The 21,976-nt window shown below is 39.4% G+C and overlaps 1 protein-coding gene across 5 annotated transcripts; it reads left to right on the top strand.

The window, feature by feature from the left end:
* Positions 1-21,669, top strand: SUGP2 (SURP and G-patch domain containing 2). 5 transcript variants are annotated; one of them, XR_008237076.1, is made up of 12 exons: positions 2-114; positions 541-662; positions 1,831-3,513; positions 4,458-4,575; positions 5,274-5,782; positions 5,966-6,077; positions 6,898-7,415; positions 8,334-8,398; positions 9,066-9,202; positions 21,024-21,083; positions 21,281-21,379; positions 21,570-21,669. XR_008237076.1 is itself a non-coding variant. In XM_052800500.1 (11 exons), exons 2-10 carry the CDS (start codon positions 548-550, stop codon positions 12,694-12,696), a joined length of 3,378 nt encoding a protein of 1,125 aa, XP_052656460.1. In that variant the 5' UTR covers positions 3-114; positions 541-547; the 3' UTR covers positions 12,888-17,403. The 5 variants fall into 5 exon arrangements, 2 of the variants coding, with proteins under 2 accessions (XP_052656460.1, XP_052656461.1); XR_008237077.1 differs by lacking the exons at positions 21,281-21,379; positions 21,570-21,669 and adding an exon at positions 20,550-20,695 and having other exon boundaries at positions 21,024-21,062; XM_052800500.1 differs by lacking the exons at positions 21,024-21,083; positions 21,281-21,379; positions 21,570-21,669 and adding exons at positions 12,576-12,696; positions 12,888-17,403 and having other exon boundaries at positions 3-114.
* The last annotated feature ends 307 nt before the right edge of the window (positions 21,670-21,976 follow it).

A 21,976-nucleotide genomic window follows, 5' to 3' on the forward strand; every position in this document is an offset into this window, starting at 1 on the left:
GCGCGGCGAGGGAGGAGGAAGGAGGGGCGGAGCGAACAGCGTCCCGCGGGGGCTGCTGGGAGATTCCCGTGTGGCGGGGAGGCTGCGGGACCGGGGCGGGGGAGCACCGCCTCGGTGAGGGCGGGGCCGGCTCCCGGCGGGGGGCGGGCCGCGGGGCGGGGCGGGGGCGTCTCCTCCTCCTCTTCCTCCTGCCCCCCCCCCCCCATCCCTCCTCCCGGTGCCTGCGCGGGGCGGTGGGCAGCAAGCTGCCGGGGGTCGCCCGGTGAGGGGTGGGAAGGTGGGAGGCCCTCACGGGTGGCGGTTTTCCCTCACGTTGCGTTTTCCCTCAGGCTGGGCCGCCCCGGGTGGGGAACCGGGGGAGGGAGGAGCTGTGTCCGTATCCCCACGCTGTGTTCACGGGAATCCGACCGGGCCGAGCCTAGCGGCAGGGGGGTGGTGGGGGGGTCTGGGGCGCCGGTAGCGTTAGGGGCTTGGCAGCGGGAGGACCTTTCCCAGCGTCCGTGCCCCGGTCAGGGACGGTATTGTGCTGTTTTGCTACAGGATAAAAATGGCCTCTCGGCGGATCACACGGGAGACGTTTGATGCTGTAGTGCAGGACAAAGTTAAAAGGTATCGCATGGACCGGAGTGATGCTATAGAGGACACCATCCATCATTTTAAAGGTAATGAAACCCGGGCATGACGTGCCGTGGTATATGCCAGCTATTCTGGTAACAGCTATGTCAGGTTTCTTGCCTTCCATTTACGTATATTTGCTGAAAACGTGGACTTGTGCTGGTGTTTTTCCACATCCATTTTTATTTAAGAGGCTAATAGCTTGGTATGACTGACAGTGTTTCAATCTGGAATGCAAATTCCAGGCAAAAAAACGAATTTTAAACAAAGGAATTCTGTTCAGGCTGCATCAGAGAGTGGGTCCAATTTCAGGGAGGTCTCCAGAGGCATCGCTGCAGGATGGAATTCTGTTGATGTCTGATAAGTTAAATAAATGTAGGCGTCCATTTGAAGCCTTTGGGTCTTTGTACTTCATGTTATTTTTGGTGAAAAAGCTAAAAGCAGGACATTAATCTCAGGAGTGTATACAAAACATGATCTGCAAATTCTTTTATCTTCTAAACGTGGTATTTAAAATGTCTAAGAAAAATAACTTGGATTACATTCATAGGAAATTGAGAGTTTTAAAATGAGACCTTTTCTGTTTTCTTAAAGTTGTATAAGCTCCGAAGAAATCAATTATTTTAAATACTTAATTTGTTCACGTATTCTTTACTTTCTGAATGTAACTACTGGAATTAGGGAATAGGGATTCTTGGATACTTTGCAGGAAATTCTAGTATTTCTGACTTTAATGTTATCTTAGATAATTGTGTAGGAGTTTGTAGAAAATATGAACTTCTGTTCAACTGTGGAATTCCAATATTCAGTGTGGAAACAGAAAGTGCATACTTTTGGTATTTTTACATCTGAGAAATCCGAGTAGAAGCATTATGAGCACAACATTAGCATATTCCTAGACTGAGAAAGTTGTGAGCAAGTAGAAAATGGGGTTTATAGCAGAACTTGCGTTTCAGCTTTAGCGAAAGTAGAATTTTTAATAAATTGTTTCGTCATGTGTGTTTAGGCATTGTTAATCATTTGTTGCTTTTTGCTTATTATGAATTATTCAACGTACGTAAGAACGCAGATGGGAATATCCTAAAGTTAGATATGTGTACTGTTCTTCGGAAGTTTTGATGTGTTGACTCTTGTAAGTGTCTAAACATGTTTAGGAAATTTTTTCCTTAATACTACTTGCAGTGCATTGGTGTATTTATGTTTTTATCATTACAGCTCATTCAAGACCAGTCCCAAGACCAAGATATGAAGACAGTTTCCATGATGATGGAAGATACGCTCATGATAACGCCCAGCACCACCCACATGATGACTGGACTGAAGACCCTAGAGACGACTATCCAGGACCTTCTTATAGATCTGCTAGTCCTCTGATAAGGAAAGATAACTATTACCATGAACAGTACGGCCGCCCGGCATCTCGTGACCGGGAATTTGGCCGCCCGGCATCTCGTGACCGGGAGTATGGGCGTCCAGCTTCGCATGACCGGGAGTATGGGCGTCCAGCTTCACATGACCGGGAGTATGGGCGCCCAGCATCTCGCGATCGGGAGTATGGGCGTCCGGCTTCCCATGACCGGGAATATGGACGCCCAGCTTCCCATGACCGGGAGTATGGGGGCCTGGCTTCTCATGATCAGGACTATGGCCCTCCTGACTCTTGGGAATCCACCGGACCACATGAAACTGATTTTAGTTCTTCAGATATTTTAGGTGATTTTAGATCACCAGGACTCATGGAAGATGAATATGGCAACATGGAGAATCAGGAGTATGATGTAGACTTTGGAATTCAATCTGACAGCGAGTTCCGACCCCCAGTACGGAGGGGCAACATTGGCAGGGGAAGAGTTCTGCGAGGAAAGCGTATTACAAGGGGTGCTGTTAAAACTAAAGTATTCAAAGGAGATATCAAAACTCCCCTAAAGAAATGGAACACTAAAAAACTGCCACCAGGCCCTGATCAGAAGCCAGCTATGCAACCTGATCAAATGCCAGAAACTGCTGAACGACCTAACCAGAGGCCAGTGACCATCCAGCGGCCTAATCAAAAGTTGCCTCCACGACCTAATCAGAGGCCAACTGTAACAACCCAGAGACCTATTCTCAGGCTCCCAAAGCCTGCGCACGTTTTCAGAAATCTCAATTTTGACCTTGTGGACAAATCAGACATTTTTTCAACGTTTGGAATAGAAATTATAAAATGGGCTGGGTTTCATGCAATAAAAAATGATGCAGAATTTTCCCGGCTCTTTGGAGCTCTCTTTGAGCTAGAGACAGAAACCTGTGCAAAAATGCTTGCTTCATTCAAATGCTCCTTAAAGCCAGAACACAGAGATTATTGTTTCTTTACTATCAAGAGTTTACAACATGCTGCTCTGAAAACTCCCAAAGTGGACAATGAGTTTTTAAATATGCTATTGGACAAGGGTGCTGTGAAAACAAAGAACTGCTTCTTTGAAATTATAAAACCTTTTGATAAATACATAATGAGGCTACAAGACCGCCTCCTAAAAGGTGTTACACCGCTGCTTATGGCCTGCAATGCTTACGAATTAAGCATTAAGACGAGCGGTTTTGGTAATCCGAGAGAAATGGCAAGTGCTTTTGAGACCACTGTTTCTCTTTGTCGTAAGTCTTTAGCACTTCTGGGTCAGACCTTCGCGCTAGCATCTGTTTTCAGGCAAGAGAAAATACTTGAAGCTGTAGGGCTCCAGGAAATGGCTCCAGCACCAACACTATTCCCAAACTTTGATGATTCAACGTTGTTTGGAAGAGAGTACATTGAAAACTTGAAGGCTTGGTTGGAGAAAAGTGGATATCCAATTCAGATGAAAAAAACTGAACCAGAGTCCACTGTACAGCTTAAAAAACCCTCTCCTGACACAAAAGTTAAAAGTGAGTGAACTGTTGCAAAATACTTTGCAGTATATAATTTCTTTATTTGTTGCTAGCATTTCATCTTAATTTTTATGGTTCGTTAGCTCAGGAATTCCTAGTTCTGGGAATTCCATGAAAATCCCTGGCAGTGCTGAGGCAGGTAGTAAATACCATCTGTTGTAGCAATCGCTTTCACCTTTGTGGATGAAAGTGTGTCTCCTTCCTCCCCTCTCCTGCATGTGCTCATACTTTAAATCTAGGTTTTTCACCTTGTGCCCTTGGCTGCTTCAGCTGCCCTACCCTCCAGCTTCACAACTGCGAGGTCGGGAGGCCAGGACCACAGCTGTAACTGGCTACATCACAGAGCATATAAAACACATAAGCAAAGTTGGAGATGTTACCGTTACCACTTTTATCAGATGCAAGCATATTTCTTTGAAGTTGTGTATGTACAACCATCTATAGGAATACTATCTCCTCTACTGTATTAGGCCATCTAGTTCATCCTCACTAAAGCATTCTTGCTCATTACTATACTCATCTGTTTTTCCCTAATTGAACTTCAGATACTTTCACGGGGAGGTCTTGCAGCACCGACACTGAATGGCTAATAATTTGGAACTTACCCCTTCAGAGTAGTGTTCAAATATACTTATTTTGCACAGAATCCTTTTGGTGCAATAAGTAATTGCCTTTTAAAGGATGGCTTAACTTGCCCAGGATGGCAAAGGATGTTTCTTAAACCACAGCGCTTCTCATAATAAACTGTTCTAGAATCTTGAGTTGAGAAAACAGAAAGTTTCTGAGGTTTCCTTAATTTACTCTAGTATTAAGTGCAGCCTTTTTTGTATTAATATGTTGAAAAATTGCAAATGTCCGTGTGTCAAAGAATAAAAAAGATGACACATTGATATTCTCTTGATGAGAATAATATAATGACTGCATTTTATTTCTTCCTACAGCCCCACAGCGAGCTGATCGGAAAGTTGTAGATACAATTGAACAGCTAGTGAATAGCATTGTTTCAGGAACCTTGTCTGCCAAAGAGAGAAATGCTCAAAAGAACTGTCCTGAATATTGGTAGGTTTGTTTGAACAGCATGTTGTAATACTACTTTCTGATGAAGATATTTGGATATATTTAATTAAATTCAGTATTTCATTCAACGGGTGTAAGATCAAAGCCTATTGTATATTTTATCAGACTTTTTGAAAATGTTTCCTAAGCTAGTTATACTTCCTGATATCCCTGGAAATTGTCCTGTTGCTTCTGTTCTGTCTACTAGATCATGTTCCTTTTGATCTGTCAATAATGACTGTATGTCAATCCAAATACAAGATGTTAAAAGCAATATACATCTACAAGATGAAAATAGTAAGCAGATGTAGTTAATATAAACATACAGTAGGGTAACAGACTTACAGATCTAGTGTTCTATGGATAATGTTGGAAAAGGAAAGCTGAGACACTTCCTAGTGTAATGATCTTTTAATATGACAGTATCTCTTCATGTGTGAATTGCAGCATAGCTGATTAATTACTAGCCAAATGATTTATGTCAAAACCCTCCATCATTTATTTGCTTAGCATACTTACTGGTTTAGAAGTGGAGTTGGCTGTTACTCCTGAGAAAAACCTATGCAGGCTAACATTAATGTAGCAACTTGTGTATGCCCCTGGAAAAAAGGATCAATTGCTACTGAGTTTCTGATCTGAGACTTTGAGATTAGTTGTGCTTTCAGCTTAGGCTTTCATTTTATTTATATGATTTTATTTAGGTTCTTGTCTGATGAAGATAGTCTAGAATACAAGTATTACAGACTGAAGTTATCAGAGATGCAAAGGCGGACATCATCTGGAAAGGAAGCGGGTGGTGAGGGCAGAACACTAGAAGAATCTGCAACAGAATCAGTCAGGGCCATGTTGTATGCCAGGAAAGTCGCAAGTATTAAGAGAAGGCTATTTAAAAGAAAAAGGCTTGGAATTATCGCACAACATGGTATTCGAGGAAGGAAGGTGAGGAGAGCAACCATAGGGACACAGACGGTGCTTTCAGCTGGTACAGTGCTGAAGCACCAAGACAAGCATCTTCAAGGTTCAGTCCAGTCAAAGCCTTCTGTATCAGAAACCAGCCTGTCTGAGAAGAATGCTTCCCTTGATACAACCTCATCCTCACAATGTGCCACCAGTTCAGAGGTCTCTCTGCCAGCAGAAGAAAGGGCAGATTCTGAGGATTTATTAGCACCACCTGAACTTTTCCCACCATTGTCCTCTCAGTTTCCTGATGGTAAGTGAAGATTCAAGATTAGATTTTAAATTGTAAATTATATGAGAAAAGAATTGCATAGCATGTTCAGCTGGAAATTCTAAAAAACATTTAGCTAAAGTAGATAGTTCTCAACTGTATTGACCTTACAGTGATGCAGATTTTGTATGAAGCTACAGATAACGAGCATTCTGTTTCTTGCAGTGGATGCTAAAACAATGGAAACTGCTGAGAAGCTTGCCAAGTTTGTTGCTCAGGTAGGACCAGAAATTGAGCAGTTCAGCATAGACAACAGTGCAGATAACCCAGACCTTTGGTGAGTAACCTACACATTTGTCTGTGTAAATGGGCTGATAAGAAAAATCAGAATGCATCTAAACAGTTATCAAAGGAGATATTTCCTTTTATTGTTTGTTGAGATGTATGCTTTTATTCAATGTGTTTAGGAACAGAGGATTTTGAGCAATACTCCCTGTTGTCCTGCTCAGCACTTCCATTAATGGTGAATATCTGAAATACCTAAGAAAGAAAAACACTTCTCCCAAATGCATACATGCACTGATATATGTATTTTTTTCTTTTATATTCTAAGTAATCAGCTTGCATCTTGAAATAGTGTTCTGCCAAATTATTTTCAACCTTCGGGCTTTTTTGTTGTTGTTGTTAAGTGAGGCTTTGATTACAATGGCCTAAGTGCTCTAGTGTAAATTAGCACAGATTTTTCTCTTTTGGTCATACTGTGCCAACAAAAATGGAGCCCTATATACATCTATTTCCACACAGACTGCATGACTGAAATTTGGAAGACCTGAATTCTCTTCTAGGGTCTGCTGTTTGCCTTCTGGGTCATCCAGAGCTAGCATCTTGTCTTAGATTTTCCATCTATATAATGAAGATAATTGTACTGAATTCTTTATAACACAGTCTGAGAAGTGCTGATAAAAAGCAGTCTGTAAGAATTGAGGAGAATGATTGCTGTTCTTAGTACATGTTGTTGGGGAATCCTACAGTTCTACAAAAACACACCTGGAATGACCATTCAAAAAATTAATAAGAGATTTATTTCTAATGTCTTGCTTAATGCTGGCTAAAGAAAATCTCTCTCTGATATTATTTTCACTATAACTTCTGCTCAGGTTTCTACAGGATCGAAACAGTTCGGCTTTCAAATTTTACCGAATGAAAGTTTATGAATTATGTCCATCTATTAACTTCAATGCTGTGTCAGAAGCAACTGATGCTGGGGAAAGTGCTAAACCTGAAGACAGAAATTTGGATATTTCAGAAGAGGAAGAGGATGAAGAAGAAGAAGAGGAAGAAAATGAGGAGGAAGCTGAGTTTGAGGAGGATATCTCCCAGCCTTTGGAAGAAATGGAAATGGAGCAAGCAGAGGAGGGAGAAGAGGATGACATGTCAGCAGGTAGAAGTGTGGAAAACCTAGCTGAAGAGATGATTTCCAAAACAGGAGAGGAAATTTCAACAGGTGAAATACAGCTAGCCACCTCATCTGATGGTGCTATACCAAATCTGTCGACACAGGCATCAACTCCTGCTCCTGGTACCCTGTTTCCTCGCAAACGAATCAGCAGCAAGTCTCTGAAAGTTGGTATGATTCCAGCATCTAAAAGGATTTGCCTCATAGAAGAACCAAAAGGTGAGTGTTACTTAAAAGATATTTTGTAGGTATTGGTACAGAACTCCTGATTTTTATGTGCTTTGTTACTGACTGCTATCGGCTCAAAGAATTACATTTTGTTAACAAAAAAATGAATACAGTGTTCGCTTTAAAAGTTCATCCAACTGACAGAGGAGAATCTGAATAAATTGTGTAACAGTTTTTGTATTATAGTGCAATAGTAAAGTTTGTGTCAAACATCATTCCTGAAATATTCTCTAAATATATGTGAATGTTATCGTCTCTCTGCTGCTTAAAAAACTCACTGTAGTAGTTTTTGCGGGGTTTATTTTCAGTGTATGGAAGGCTTAACAGACTTAAGTATAGCACTGAACATATTTTGAGTGTTTGACTAAATATATTTAGACTTTGGATTGGCCTGTCAAATTTTGTCACTATGGCCACAGTGGGGGTGGGTCATGATATTCTAAGAATTGAGAGATAAGTAGCTTAAAACTGATTCTATGTGCTCTGCAGCTACTTTAACAAATGTCTTGTCTTTGCATAATGATTTTTATTGGTGAAGGTTGTCATTTGTGATATGAAAATGATATACAATAACCTCATTTAAGTCCAGTCTGAATTTTCTATCAGAGTATTACAGAAGCTCAGGGAAATGAAAGATCTTACAGGATATCATCCATCAGTGTATTGCTGGCATGATATGTCCAAAACTACATACGTGCATGTACTAACTACCTTTTTTTTGTTGTGGAGGGGAAAAAAAGGTCTTATCGTTTCTTTTTCTTTTTTTTCTTTTTCATTCTGAACTTTCTTGTTTGTTCTGATTTTAGACCAAGGCATTGAGTTAGAGTCCCACTTGACATGTACTTTTGGAGTTCTGTATTAAAATTGTTTTTCTTTACAGCTGAATTTTGTCTCTGATTTGAATTGCAGTGCATGAACCTGTCAGAATTGCTTATGATAGGCCTCGTGGTTGCCCAGTTACAAAGAAGAAGAAGGTAAAGAACTCTTCTAGTTTGCCATTGCATTCTGAGAATCAACTGTCTTCTACAAGAGACAGCCTCTGAAAATGTGTCATTGTCATAAAATTGAATTAAGACCTGAAGAGCCTGATCCTGAAAAAAACTGGACTAAATCTGAGGAGAGCCATGGCTCCTGTTGTCTTTTAACTACCTGTGTCAAAATTAAACATTTTGTGATTACAACACTATTGAAAAGCTGTGTGTTAATCTTGTCTTCTATTTTAAAAAAAATAATAGTGCAATCAGTGCATTGCTGTCTGGAAAATACATTGTAATTTTCCAGAATTGGTGAGATGTTATTTGACTGCTTCTGTATTTGTAATAGGGATTCAGTCATCAGATCATTCAATATTTGTTATTAAAAAACATAACTACCTTTTAAAATATGAAGGGGTATTGTTTGCTATTTTAATAATGTAATTAAACAGTTCGAGAACCTGAAATTTTTATTTTTTTTTTTTTAAACTGGCAAGGCAGGTATTTACTCTTTGATAGACTTTTTCTGTGTAGCTAGTGAAGTGCTGCTTAGAAGATATTTCTGTATATCCAGAAATTCAAACACGTTTAGTTTAGGGGGAGGCAGGATTTGAGGGATTTTTAATACATGATCTCCCTTTGTTTTTCTGTTTTTTCCTCTTCATAGAAACCAAAAGATTTAGAATTTTCACACAAGAAACTGACAAACAGGAATGTGGGCTTCCAGATGCTTCAGAAGATGGGCTGGCAAGAAGGACATGGCCTTGGTACACGAGGAAAAGGAATCCGAGAGCCTGTAAAAGTGTATGTAATGGGAACACACTACAGAAATTTGACAGCTCTGGAAAAGGCTGGGATTCTAGTAGTAACTATGTTTATCTAACCCACCTAGATGTGGCCAGTTCAGTGTTTTGTTTCCTTCCTGACGTTGGTCTTTGACCTCACTGAAGTTGAGCGTGGAGACTTCACGCATGTTTCTGGCCAGGCTGGGCAAAGTCTGGTCTGGAAGGTGGCTGTTTCTTGCATCCAGTTTGCCATTACTGAAGGCTGCAGCATGAATGCTGCAGTGTGCGGACACCTTCTAGAGATATATGGGTGCCCCTGTTCTTCAGGAGGTGTTTTTTGTTGTTTGGTGTATTTAGGTTTGTTTTAACACATAGTAGTATCCTAGGGATCTCCTTGCTACCTCACCAGGCACATAATGTATAAATAGACTTCAGGAATGTCATACACAGTACTCCTAGGTTTAGGCAACAAATTTTATTTTCACTCTAATTATGTGATTCATTCCACTGCATACTGAAAGAGGTAAGTGTATCTGCCAGAAGGTAAGTGTGATTTTTCCTTTAAAATATACTTTTGGTTTTGAATCTTCATTTTGTCTTTTAAAGTTGCTGTACCCAGCATCCACTGCTGCTGCCAGCACAGAGAATGGATAATACCTCCCTCAACTCCCTGACTGAATAAGGAAGCAGAAACTATTTCTTTCTCTCTGAGCCCATATAACAAGCTTTCTAGTCCACACATGTAGTCTGTTGTTTAACAGTCTTCTTTCTCCAGGGATTTCTATGTTCTCTTCGTCCCTTGGACAGTACTGGTCATTTTAGTCAGTGGGATACTTCTGGTTTTTTGCTTTCTTTTTCCCCTAGTGCTCCCTGTGGTCCAGTGGTCATCACTGTATTTTCTGTATTTCTTTCTTCAGCAGCAAACAGACAATGAGAAAGCAGCTTGCTTCGCCTGCAGCCTGTTCACCAGTGTTAGAACTTGGTTCTTAGCCTCAGAAATTGTTGGGAACAAATATATGAGTAATTTTTTTATTTCTGTAGCTCCTGGCACAAGTTTCGCTGGACAGCTAATCATGAACTATTTAATTGTATCTGCTCTGACAGTGAGCCCACCACATTCTAAAAGTTTCTGGCCATCTTTAAGAACTGCATTTTTTAATATGCAAAAATAACAGTTTTTCCAGCTTAAGTCCATTGCCATGTCATTCTTGTAAAGACACCTGCAAAGGGTAGTGAAGAACTGCTTTCTGTACCTCTTAAAAAACTTGTTGACCTTTTCTGTAATGTAGAGAGAACTCCGTATTATTGATTATTTTCGTGGTGTGCACCTCTATTTAATTTCCTATTAAAGTCATTCTTTGGAAAATACTTTGGGACAATCTCAGTGAGGATGAAACCAGTGCAATTTAACATTTTGCTCTCTCTTGTTAGTTGCTTTGATACAGTGTGTGTTGGGTTTTTTTCACTTGGTAATCTGTAACCTCTACTCTTTCTTCCTGTTTTGAAAACTACCAGCTCTTCTATTGATGACTTGTTTAAAAGTCCATGTGCTGTGTAATCTCATTCTCTGAGCAAAAGGGGATGGATTAATAATTGGAGAGACTCCAACTCTAGCGTAGAGCATACCTTGATCATTATGTAACATTGATATCTAAAACTGGTGTATTCAGGCACATCAGTTGTTACACAAAGAAACTTGAGGCCCTTTTTTGTTAGGAAAGCTTAAAGCTTGTCGTTGGCTGTGAGAGCAAGTCGTATTTGCAGATTTGAGGAGATTTTTATTTACATTGGTGTAAAAGATACATGAATTGCATGGTGACTCCTCACGGAAATGATAGGTCCAGAAATTTTAAATGGAGTTTCATGTTAGTCTTGTGAGCTGTTCCCTGTCTTGAGAACTAATTTGTCACAGCTATGGGTCTGACCAATTTTACAGTTCAAGAGATGTTTAAAAAAAGAAAAAAAAAAAAACAACCAAAACCCACAGTCAAAGGCAGAACATTGTTGTGGGATAGACCCTCCTCTGAGTAATTGTGTCACATCTTTGATTAGTTTTTTTATTCTGAAAGTAATCTAGAAGAGGAACTGTGTTATAAAGAGAAAAAAAAAATCTGTTCTTTCTGTTTGGAAGTATGAAGCAGCCATTGTGTAATGGAAACAGCAAATACAGTGAGCCTGCTTCAAACAGGTCATACTACAAAAGATGAAAAAAAACAAAGTTTTGGGAGGTCTTTTAGGTGACTTTACTTTTAACCGTAATTTAAAACATAATTTCACTTGATCATACAGCTGCCAAGTCAGACTCTCTACCATTCAGAAGAAAAAACAGCACCCAGGGTTTCTACTGTGGACTGTAAAGTTGAATTTGCTTTTTAGAGTCTGTGAATATTCTTTTAGAATTGCACAACAATCTACTTGGCTTAAGTGGACCTATTATTACAGAAATTGGTTAAGAATAATTTTTCTTTTTTCTACTTAAGGTCCTCAGATTTTACCCTGTAGCACAGCAATCCCAATTTCAGTACATGGGGCAATCTAAATTTTCTTACTTCACATAATGAAATCTTTAACAGATAATACTAATGTAACTGACCTGGAGGATAAAACTGGCACAGAGGATCATTCCTGTGGCTGAGGTTTCATTAATCTTAGCTTTGTAATGTCTACATTCTAGGCACATAGCCTGGAGAAAGAGATGGGGTTTAATTATTTGTATCTCTGCATTCTTGTGGGTCATCCTCTCCATCTATTTCCAGGGCAGAAAGTTGTTTTGATATTGTTGAGGCCTGTCTGCTTCTGTTGGCATGTTTGGATGAAGAGAGAGGAGTTAATGACTCGTTTTTCTTGGAAGGGCAGGAGCTCCAGGTTTTGTCTATGATGCGTGTCCTAGAAGACTTCAGCTTGCTTTGGGTGCTAGAAATTTTAAACGAGCAGCTTTATGTTCCCTTGGTAAAAATTTCATCTTTTATCCAGAGTTATGTGGTGTTTTCTACTCATTCCTCAAAGTCTCTGACTTGTGTCATTTTTGAAATTTAAGAAACAAGGCAGGTTTTGGCATCTTTTCAACGGAAGATCCTATGTACCATGAATAGAGTGGTTAAAGTTCATGTAAGAATTTGATCTGCTAGATGACTATATCTTCACTGCTCCCTTAATATCATAGGAGCATTTTCTGCTGGTGTGTATTTGCATGTGTAATGGGAGGTGGGAATTGTTTTATAGTTGATCTGGTATGCCAGGTACCAAGCCTCCACTCCCCTTCTCCCCCAAATGAAGCAGAATTACTTTCCACTTGAATTGTGTCTATGTTGGAAGCTATTGTTTAGATCTCTTCTGCACATTGTCAAATGTAACAGAAACAGAGTGTTCTAACTATTCATTTTACTCCCTAGGGGTGCTACCTCTGCAGGGGAGGGCTTGGGTGTTGCAGGGGAAGAAAATAAAGAAGATGCATTTGATGTTTTCCGTCAAAGAATGATACAAATGTACAGGCAGAAAAGAGCAAGTAAATAGGTATGTGTAATGGACACGTCTGGTTTATGAATTCCTGCAAAAATTAAAATACTAGGGCTTTTAAAATCTTCCTTTACGAAGAAAACGTTGCTGTTTCCATGAGTATATCTGGCTTCTTAACATTTTATGAGAATCCAGACCTACGTTGAATTGCTTTGAACTGCTGAATTACCCCAAATCTTACTTTCTAGGTTTGACATAAGAGACTCGCTCGCTAGAAAGTGCACGGATATGCAAAGGCTGCTGTGTGAAAGATCTTCAGCAGAGTATGCCAGTATGAAGAACACTTTGTTCATTAGTAGTGGACTTGAATACTAGTGTATTAAAACATTTTCCAAGATTAAAGTTAGTCTTGTATTTAATTGTGCAAGCTAACAACTTGGATGTCATCTTCTGAGGAAGAAACAACTGATTTTGTTCTCGGAAGTGCCTGTTTACCTCTCTCTTTGGCCAAGTTTGCCTGTTTTGTGATGAGATGGCTTACCAAAAAATGGCATAAGCAACGAAAAATCTGACTAACCTGGTTTGGCTCTGATCCTTTCTGAAGCCAAGAACCTTCTCAAATTCAGATCTTCTTGCAAGGCAGTTCAGATTTTATTATACTACATTTTGTTGATGGGCTAATCTTCTGATCTACTTCTGGAGTCTGCATAAAGCAGTTTCCTCCATACGCCAATTTTAAGAAGAGTCTACCTGCGTGCTTGTTTTGTATAGGCTTCTAGACTTTCAGTGTAGGATGAATAACTGAGTTCATCTGAGTCCAAGAACACTAAACTCTTGCTTGAAAACCTCAGCTGCTAAGATTTTTCTTTGTAATGAACAAGTAGTACATATTTCAAGTGTACTTTTTGTTTTTACACAAATTTGCAGCTCTTCTCCAACAAATTCTTCAATAATTTCTTTCCTTCTCAAAGAAGTTTAAGCCATGAGCAGGTGCAATTCATGTGTTTGCAGAAAATACTGAAGAAAACACTTGGAAGTCAGATATTTGGAAGTCACCTGGAAGTGGATCATCAGTTTTACAAGACCATCAGTTTAGAGTAATTTCTGTTTCTATTATTTGCTTTGCAGAAGTTCTTTTCTTGAAAAATCTCAAGAAATAAGACAAAAAGCTTGTACTTTTAAGGGACTATTCCAGAACTTACTGAAAGAGAAGACTGGATTAATCTACTGTGCTTCAACAAAAAGCATTACCTAACTGCTTGAAGCAGCTCTGAAGACATGAAAGATTTAGCAGTGTTACCACAAATAAACATTCAAGGTCTGATCATTCATCTTTTTCCGACTTGCACATCACTAAGGGATCTGTGACTGGATTACTGAAAGTGACAGAATTTAATATCGCACTTTTTAGTGTACTCATTCTCCATCATTACCTTTCTAAAACTAGTCAAAAGTCTTCACTTGAATGTTATAGTACCAAAACCTACTTTGCTGAAGTTCTCTTTAAAGAGTTGATCTTGAGCTGACGCATGTTTTGCTTACTAGCAGTGAGTGCTGTCTTGCTGATGTTTCCATCCTGCACCATGCTTCTTGTAGAGCAAAGAGCTTGTGGTACACCACTAATAGCACCCCACAGTAATGTGGCATCATCTCAAGTTCCTAACTGACAAATATGCAAGAAAATGTGTTCTTCAGTTATCAACTTGCCTGTGCCTGCTGTTTAAAGAACAAAATGATATTCTTTCTCCATTACAAACCCTGCTGGTTGAAAGGGAGTGTCTTCATTTTCATTCTATAGCAACAAACTTTTCCTTGCTTATAACAACCAGTTTTAGTTTATGAATGCAAGTTTTTTTTTTTCTTACTGTGTGGGTCTTTGAAACCATAAGAAACAAAATCATGTTGCAGTGTAATTTTCTGATCGTTCAGTTTTAGTTGCCTTGAAGCATATAATCACTAAATAAAACCATGATGGCAGGTATAGAAAAGTATGCTGGTAGTTCTGTTTTTCCATGAACATCCCATGTGTCTTCACCTTTACATTACAAGAAGTTGAAGCATGAAGGCTATAACTACAAATAAGTTTATCTGGTTATCACACTTGATTAAAGACATTTGATAGCCCAGATGTTTCTCATAGGCTTTACTTGGAGGTGTTTAAAATCCTTAAACATTTTGGACCAGAGGCTACTTGAAAGGTCATTGATTACAGTATTTGGCAGCGTATGCTCACCTCTAAGTTCCTATTTGGGTATGTTCTTCACTGCCTCTCTTTCTTTCCTGTGCATAATTAGCAGTTACACAGTGTAAAACTTGAGCCTTTCAAAAAGGAGATCTATCAGTCACAGTCTGTTTTAGAATGACACTCTGGAACCAATATTGTTGGCCTCTGGTTTATGTCTCAGACCCACTCAAAAGGGTTTAGCTTTTCTTTTAGTTTCATTGATGAAGCTGCCAGTGTTGCTGCTCACAATTTTTATTTCCCTGAAAACTTCACCTCTTCTTTCACATTTACATTTTGGAAGGATTCTTGATTATATGTTACACTATTTGCGGAAAGGCACGAGGCAAAGTGGAGTTTCATGCTAGATTGAAATCCACTCTCTCACACTCAGATCAGCATTCTGCGCTGCTCTGATTTAACCTGAGTTTGTTGGGCATAGTACCATTTGGGGTGCATTTGCTAAACACCTACTTATCCAATCTGGGAGAATTGTTGGTATCCAGATTGGAAAATGGTACCATCCTTTCTGAGTGCAATTCAATTTAGAGTATAATGCTGTCTTGAGAATAAAGGTGAACACTGGGAAAAATCTTAATCTGCTACCCTGGATGACTGTAGTATGGTCTGTCTTTCTTGTGCCAAACTTTAATTTTGGACAAGATATCACCAGAGCAGTACTGGTGCTGAGATTCCAGTGTTGCTCTCAAGTGGGTTACTGTCTGCCACTTATCTTGTTTTACCAAGAGATGACCTTACGCTCCTTTTGCAAAAGGAATTCCCTTTTATTTTTGACCTGCTTTTGCAGGCAGCTCTGATTTGAAAATTTTAAATACTTGTACATGTGAAACATTTGTTATGCAGATACATTGCCTTGTTTAAGTTTACTAGCTTCTTTTCTGTTATTTTAGTTCCAGGCTCTCTTCCATGAAGACTGCAAGCTTCAGTGAACATTTTAACTAACTTCAGTGGTGTGTCTACTGTCTTTTGGTTGTTTTTTTGCCATTAATCTTGTAGAGCAGCTTGCTAGTTTCTGTTCCGTGCAAATTGGCAGTAGTGCTAAGCTAGTAACAATTAGATGCTTATGTTATTGGGTAACTGACATTTCTTTTCAGTGTAAGTAAACATGTTAGCATTGTTAATCTTTTAATATCTGCAATAAATGTAGAACTAAACAATTTCTGGTTTAAATGTTTTGCTTGTGAATTTGGCCATTTGTAAGAGATATGCATCATTTTGGCACTAAAAAGTGGAATTGAGATTATGCAGTGTTATATTAGTGTAAAGCAGGATTTTATAGTGTGTGAGGGAAGGAAGGTCCCTCTGTTTCTGTGCTGCTAAATGTCTCTGTTGAGAATACCCACTAAATCATTTCTTAGTTACTTTTTCATGTGGCTTCTAGCACATTAAATCCATACACAACAGTGTTACTTTCCACATGAATGCCAAAACCGTTGTGCCCCAGTCAGAATGCAAGAGTTTTACCCTTTCACATATCCCAGGAATTAGTTGTCTCTCTGATTTTCTTGGTGTACTGACTTTAAAACAGCAAAACTTTCTCTTTACGTATGTGTGTGGTTTACTGTTGCCTTTAAATTAAAATTCCTTTTTTAGACAGGATATGAGGGGGAAAATTGCAACGAACTGAAATTTAACACTTGTGCAGCTGCCTTCTATGGAGAGGTAAAGTGAGAGTGTTCATTTGTGAAAGATACCAGCCAGGTCTCCTGTCCCTTGCTTTTATACTGACAGCTAGGAAAAGCTTTACAGAGGCAAGTTCAAGCCCTGGCTACACCTTTTTCCTCCTTTTCCTTCAAAAATTTATTATGTGTAAGGACCTGGTTCTAGAAGAAAGGACATTTGCTCTCGTTGAAGAGAAATGAGGAGATCCCCATTTTGGGGGAGGTGCCCTAACAGAGTAAGAGAACTACAGTCAATAATACACTGTTTGGAGTAATTGTGTTGGACTAATAGAGATGTTTTCTTTTTTTTTTTTTTTGCCTTCAAAGCTTTTCTTTGGTGTAATACCAATGACATTTTTCCTATTTATTTTGGGTTGGTTTTTTTTTTTTTTTTTAGAAGACACTACAGCACCCTTAGTGTGAACACTTAATCTGTGCAGAGATGTTATTTCACAAAATCAGTGTACAGTATTTTTTTCTATTGATATTCCATTCTGCTTTAAAGTTAATCCTGATGTATTGTGCCCAAAGAAAGTCTGGACTCAGAAATTCAAATATTGTTATTTTGGATTGTTTTCTATCCTACAAGCAGGTATATTTTCTAATTAAAAATGGATTCCTGAAAGTCCTGTATCATCTTTTAATTCTGCATATCTCATGACTGAGTGGCCAATCACAACCAGACTGTAGATTTGAGCAATAATAAACACCTTAAATGAGAATATGCTCAAAGAACAATAGGGTACTTCTGAAATAAATAGTTTTTGTGAACCTTGTTAAGTAGGTAACTTGCTGAATTGCAGCAAGTGTGGAAAATGTTTGCATTATCTGTGGGCAATAAAGTTACTGCTGTTTAAGAAAGCGTTAGCACGCAGTGTGTTCTCTTCAGCTTTTTGTGCCTAATTCATGTCATTAGAAGGTTGTGCTCATTTCCTTGAAAATTATTTCCTAGGCAAGACTTTGCTTTGAAGGGGAAGTCATATTTCGTTATCCTGCCACCAGGTAATAAAACAATAATAAAGCAGCAAATACAAAGCAACAAAATCTAATTTTTAAAACAGGTGCCACTTTGGCAGAAGTTCATTATAGACTGTTTGATTCATGGGGTTAACAGAAGTTCTATCTTGGAACAGTTTACAAGACCTATTTCAGAAACCGGAACTATTGTTGGATGGGAAGTAAGAATTTTGAAAAAGTCTAAAATGAGAGATCTTTAAGAGGTCACACAACACAAAAATGAAAAGAGAATCCATAAGTTCTGGCTTTATTTGATGCCTTATAAGTTACTGTGTGTTATTTACCGATGTCAATGGGAGGAAGGTTAGTAGATGGAGTTTTGTGAAGTTCTCGTTTGTTGTGTACACTGAGCACAAAATCCGTGGTTTATTTTACTGTTCGATCCCGGTCATTAAATCTAAGTCACGAAGAGGATGCAGATCAGTTCTCATCCATATGCCTATGCAATTTACGTGCATTTCATTCAGAAATGAACATAAATGCTAAAGATGATGAGTTGTTAGGGGTGGGGTTTGACACGAAAAAAGTGTTTCTGCTGAGCGTCGAGCTTCCACACACTGGGCCCACCCTGGTGACCTAGCGAGAAGCCAAACGTTAGGACAGGTAATGTGCGAGACGGGAGAACAATGTTTTTGTTCCGATTTTCCCCCAAAGTCTCAGCACAGCCCCCCCTCCCCGCCGAGGACCGACTGCTCCTTCCCCCACCACCACCCCAGGAGCGTGTGTGGCTCCGTCCCCGCGGTCACCCGGCGGGGGGAAGGCAGGGGCCGTGCCCCCGGGACCGGAGCTGTGCCCCCCGGGACCGGGGCTGCCCCGTTCCACCGCTCTCGGCTTCTTCCCGCGGGGGGCGGCCCCGCCGGCGCGGCCTTCCCGCTCCCCGCGTGGCCCGGCGGGCGGAACCACGTGGCTGGCTGGGGTGGGCGGTGTCACGTGGCCGCGGGGCGGGGCGCCAACGGTCGCTCCTCAGGCTGAGGGAGGCGTCGCCATTTTGGGGGTGTGTGGGAGGCGCCATTTTGGGGAGGGGTGTTCGAACACGGCGTAGCGGCGTTGGGTGGGGTGTGGGGGGCGTCCCGTGAGGGGGGTCGGTGGAGTGGTGCTGGGTTGGGGGGTAGTTTGGGGAGCCTGGGGCTACAAGCAGTCGTGTGCCTCCTGTCCCTCAGGACTGGGCCACCTTTGGTCCGCTGCACCGCATGTGCAGTCCAGAAATGCGTGTTAGGGAAGAGGTTGAAGCAAAATGTGCTGTGGGAATCTAGGGTCAGCATTAAGATTTGTCTGCTGAAACAAAGATGTGATGGGACAGGACAGCTGCAAACTTCTGGTGTCCATTATTGCCAGGACCAGCTGTCTTGGGTGCTGTGAACAGAGCGGGTCACCGGAAAGTATAAAACAGGATGGTGGAAAAAGGCTGTTCTCAAATACCATGTGTCCTAGGAGATAGGTGCTGTTGGCCAAGGAAATGTCTGGGCATGTGGGCAACATCTGTCTATGCAGGCTCACACCCTGGGTTACAATACAGGGGCTAACAGAAGTTACTTAATAGCTTTCTGAAGTTTCCAACCTGATTTACTAATTTAAATGTATTCAGACCCAAATGATGTTTTACTTGGCTTACACTAATGCAAACGGTTTCCTCAGCTGTTGGCATTTGCTTACAGATGAAAGTACAGAAAGAGCAGAGATTCCCTTTTTTATGAAAGCAGATTTGGAATCTGGCTTTGTGGTTTCTGTAATTGCAGATGACAGCTACCTAGCTTTAATTTTGATCAGTTTTCTCACGTCAGCTGGAAGGCATATTCATTTAGATGGACTGCCAAAACGCCAGCGTAAGAGTACCTGATTCTAATTAACTTAATAAAATATAAATTCTTTTTTCATAACGTATGGTTGATTTGATATGTATATGTATTTTTATATAACATACATATAAAACGTGGTAAATTACTGTAAATAAAGCAGTTTTAGCTGTGATTTTTCTTAAATACTTAAAATAGCTGACTGCTGCAAAATGTTCCCACTTGTTCTTACTGTTTGTGAAATAATACTTAGATACCCTGCAGAAAATCTGAAACATTGCAGCTTGCAAATGAGAATCGCAAACATGGTGCAAAGCTTGGTTTGCTGGTAATAGCTTGGAATTGCCGTCAGAGTAGCGTCTACTTCTGATTAGTATAAATATAGGTAATAGCTACAAAATCTTGTAAAAGGGCATGGCTGTCCATCTCTTACAAAAATGAAGGTAACCAAATATTACAGTGAACTTAAACTCTTTTTAATTTAGGACATCTGGAAGTAGTTGTCTGAACGGAAAACGTAAGAGGTTTTGACAAGTTTCAGAAAATACTTGAAGACTACAGATACTTACTTCAGATGGCTTCTGCAGGACGTTTTCAAGAACCATGAAGAAATTGCTGCCTGTAATTATTTAATGAAAAGTAATAAAACCTAGGAAGAACTTATTTCTAGTTGACTCTCTGAAAATGAGTAGCACTGCTGTTGTCCTTTACCTTGTTTTGCAATTAATACAAGAGACAAAAGCATCTGTTGCAAACTGCATTCCCAGAAAAACAGTAAAATACCAAAGTAAGTGAAAAATAGTAATTTCACAAGCAGAAAGAAACATAGCACGGTGTTGGGAGTTTGTTTTTTATTAGGCATACAAAGAATGCTGTGGACTGTTTCACCTCAAGTGTTGTGGATGCACTTATCCAAATGATGGTGAGGAATGCCTTGAACAATAATTGTTGTAGCTGGAGCTTCTGGCTTATAGGCAATAATAATAGTGTTGTTTATTTTCCTGTAATAAATTGGGAAAAGAATATCCATGCATTTATTCAAATACTTTCATATAATTTAGAAAATGTTCTGGAAATGTGTACAAGCTTTTCCCTTTGTTCTGTTACAATTTGTTGTCAATCTGGAATTTTTATTACATAACACTGTGATTGTAGTGTTAAATGTTTTTAAAATAACTTATCTTCTATGTTTTGCAGCTGGAAATATAAACACTTTTATGACAGAAGCATTATCCAATGTTTCCACTCTCCTTGTGAATGAGGAAACCAATACCTTATTTGTTGGAGGCAGAGATGTAGTATTTGCACTTGACTTGAATAATATTTCTAGAGAAATAGCCAGGGTAAATTAAAGACTTTTTTTCCCCATACCTTCTTTAAAAAAACAGTTTGCTTGTGGTTTTCTTAAATTGAACATAATGTTCTGACTTTAAACGTATAGAAGTATTACTATTTCAAGGCTTGAAACTTTATCACAGAATCTTTTTTTTTAAGCAAAGCAGTACCTCTCTTCAGGTTATTTATTATGCCTTGTATGTTACGGAGATATATAGGAAAATGCTTATTTACCCCAGTAGGTTCAAAGTTAGGATCATTTAGGGATTTTTTTACACAGAATTTTGTGGAAAAAAAATCGCAACATACCACCTTACAAGTATTTTTGGCTTTTAGGAATACTGGTTTGCTACACAGGAAAGACAACTGGAATGTATTCATAGAGGAAAGGACAAGGTAGGAACTTCTGTTTCCCCCTCTAAGTTATTAGCTAAAATGAAAATGGCTACAGTATCAAGCTTCTTTTTAATAAACGAAGTAAAAGCAAGTTCATTTCAATCTGTTGGGTTTGTTTGCTTGCTGGTAAGACACCAGGAAATTTTCAGATGCAATCCACTACATTATGTAAATTTTATTTTTCTTTTCTATTTTAGATAAGATGCCAGAACTACATCCTCTTCCTCCATAAGATAAATGACTCTAACTTATATGTTTGTGGAACCAACGCGTATCACCCAACTTGTGATCATATGGTAATTATGTTTGAATGCAGGTTTCACTGAAGACATTGGAGTAGTATGGCAGATCTTTAAATGCCTTTCTCAAAATATTCCTGTTGAAAATTAGAAACTTTCCTAATTCATTTACAAAAGTATGAAAGACCAGAAAATTACTTGTCAAATGTTATTTTTTTCATCCTATTTAAATGAATGTTTGCCATAGGTTATCCATGGGACAAACATAAGCTTGCAAGGAAGAGCTGAAGAGAGCAGAGGAAAGTGTCCATTTGAACCAACTCCAAAGTATGCGTCTGTTTTTGTAGGTATGTTTGGACTGACATGCAACCTGAAATGATTTTCCTCATCTAAACTAAGTTATTGGATACCGTTACCCTAATTCTATTTTTGCATGTCAACCCCAATTGGTTCCTTAGGATATGTCGCTGAATTTTAAAAGTAAGTACTTTATACTTTTTTGTTTCTTCCAAATCTTTACAGATGGGGAATTTTATTCAGCTACTTCAAATAATTTTTTGGGAACAGAACCTATAATACTTCGCAGTATGAGAAATCCTCTAAGAACAGAGTTTAAAACATTGTGGCTAAATGGTAAGAAGGTTTTTTATATAT

This window comes from Harpia harpyja, chromosome 11 (assembly GCF_026419915.1).
Source record: "Harpia harpyja isolate bHarHar1 chromosome 11, bHarHar1 primary haplotype, whole genome shotgun sequence".
Taxonomy (NCBI): domain Eukaryota; kingdom Metazoa; phylum Chordata; class Aves; order Accipitriformes; family Accipitridae; genus Harpia; species Harpia harpyja.

What these genes read in the sequence shown, in the direction of transcription:
- SUGP2 (XM_052800500.1), top strand. Translation starts at nt 548, where the DNA reads ATGGCCTCTCGGCGGATCACACGGGAGACGTTTGATGCTGTAGTGCAG. An exon ending in GTCCTCTCAGTTTCCTGATG is followed by an intron (nt 5,783 to 5,965) that starts GTAAGTGAAGAT and finishes TGTTTCTTGCAG; the next exon opens with TGGATGCTAAAACAATGGAA. An exon ending in CAGTTACAAAGAAGAAGAAG is followed by an intron (nt 8,399 to 9,065) that starts GTAAAGAACTCT and finishes TCCTCTTCATAG; the next exon opens with AAACCAAAAGATTTAGAATT.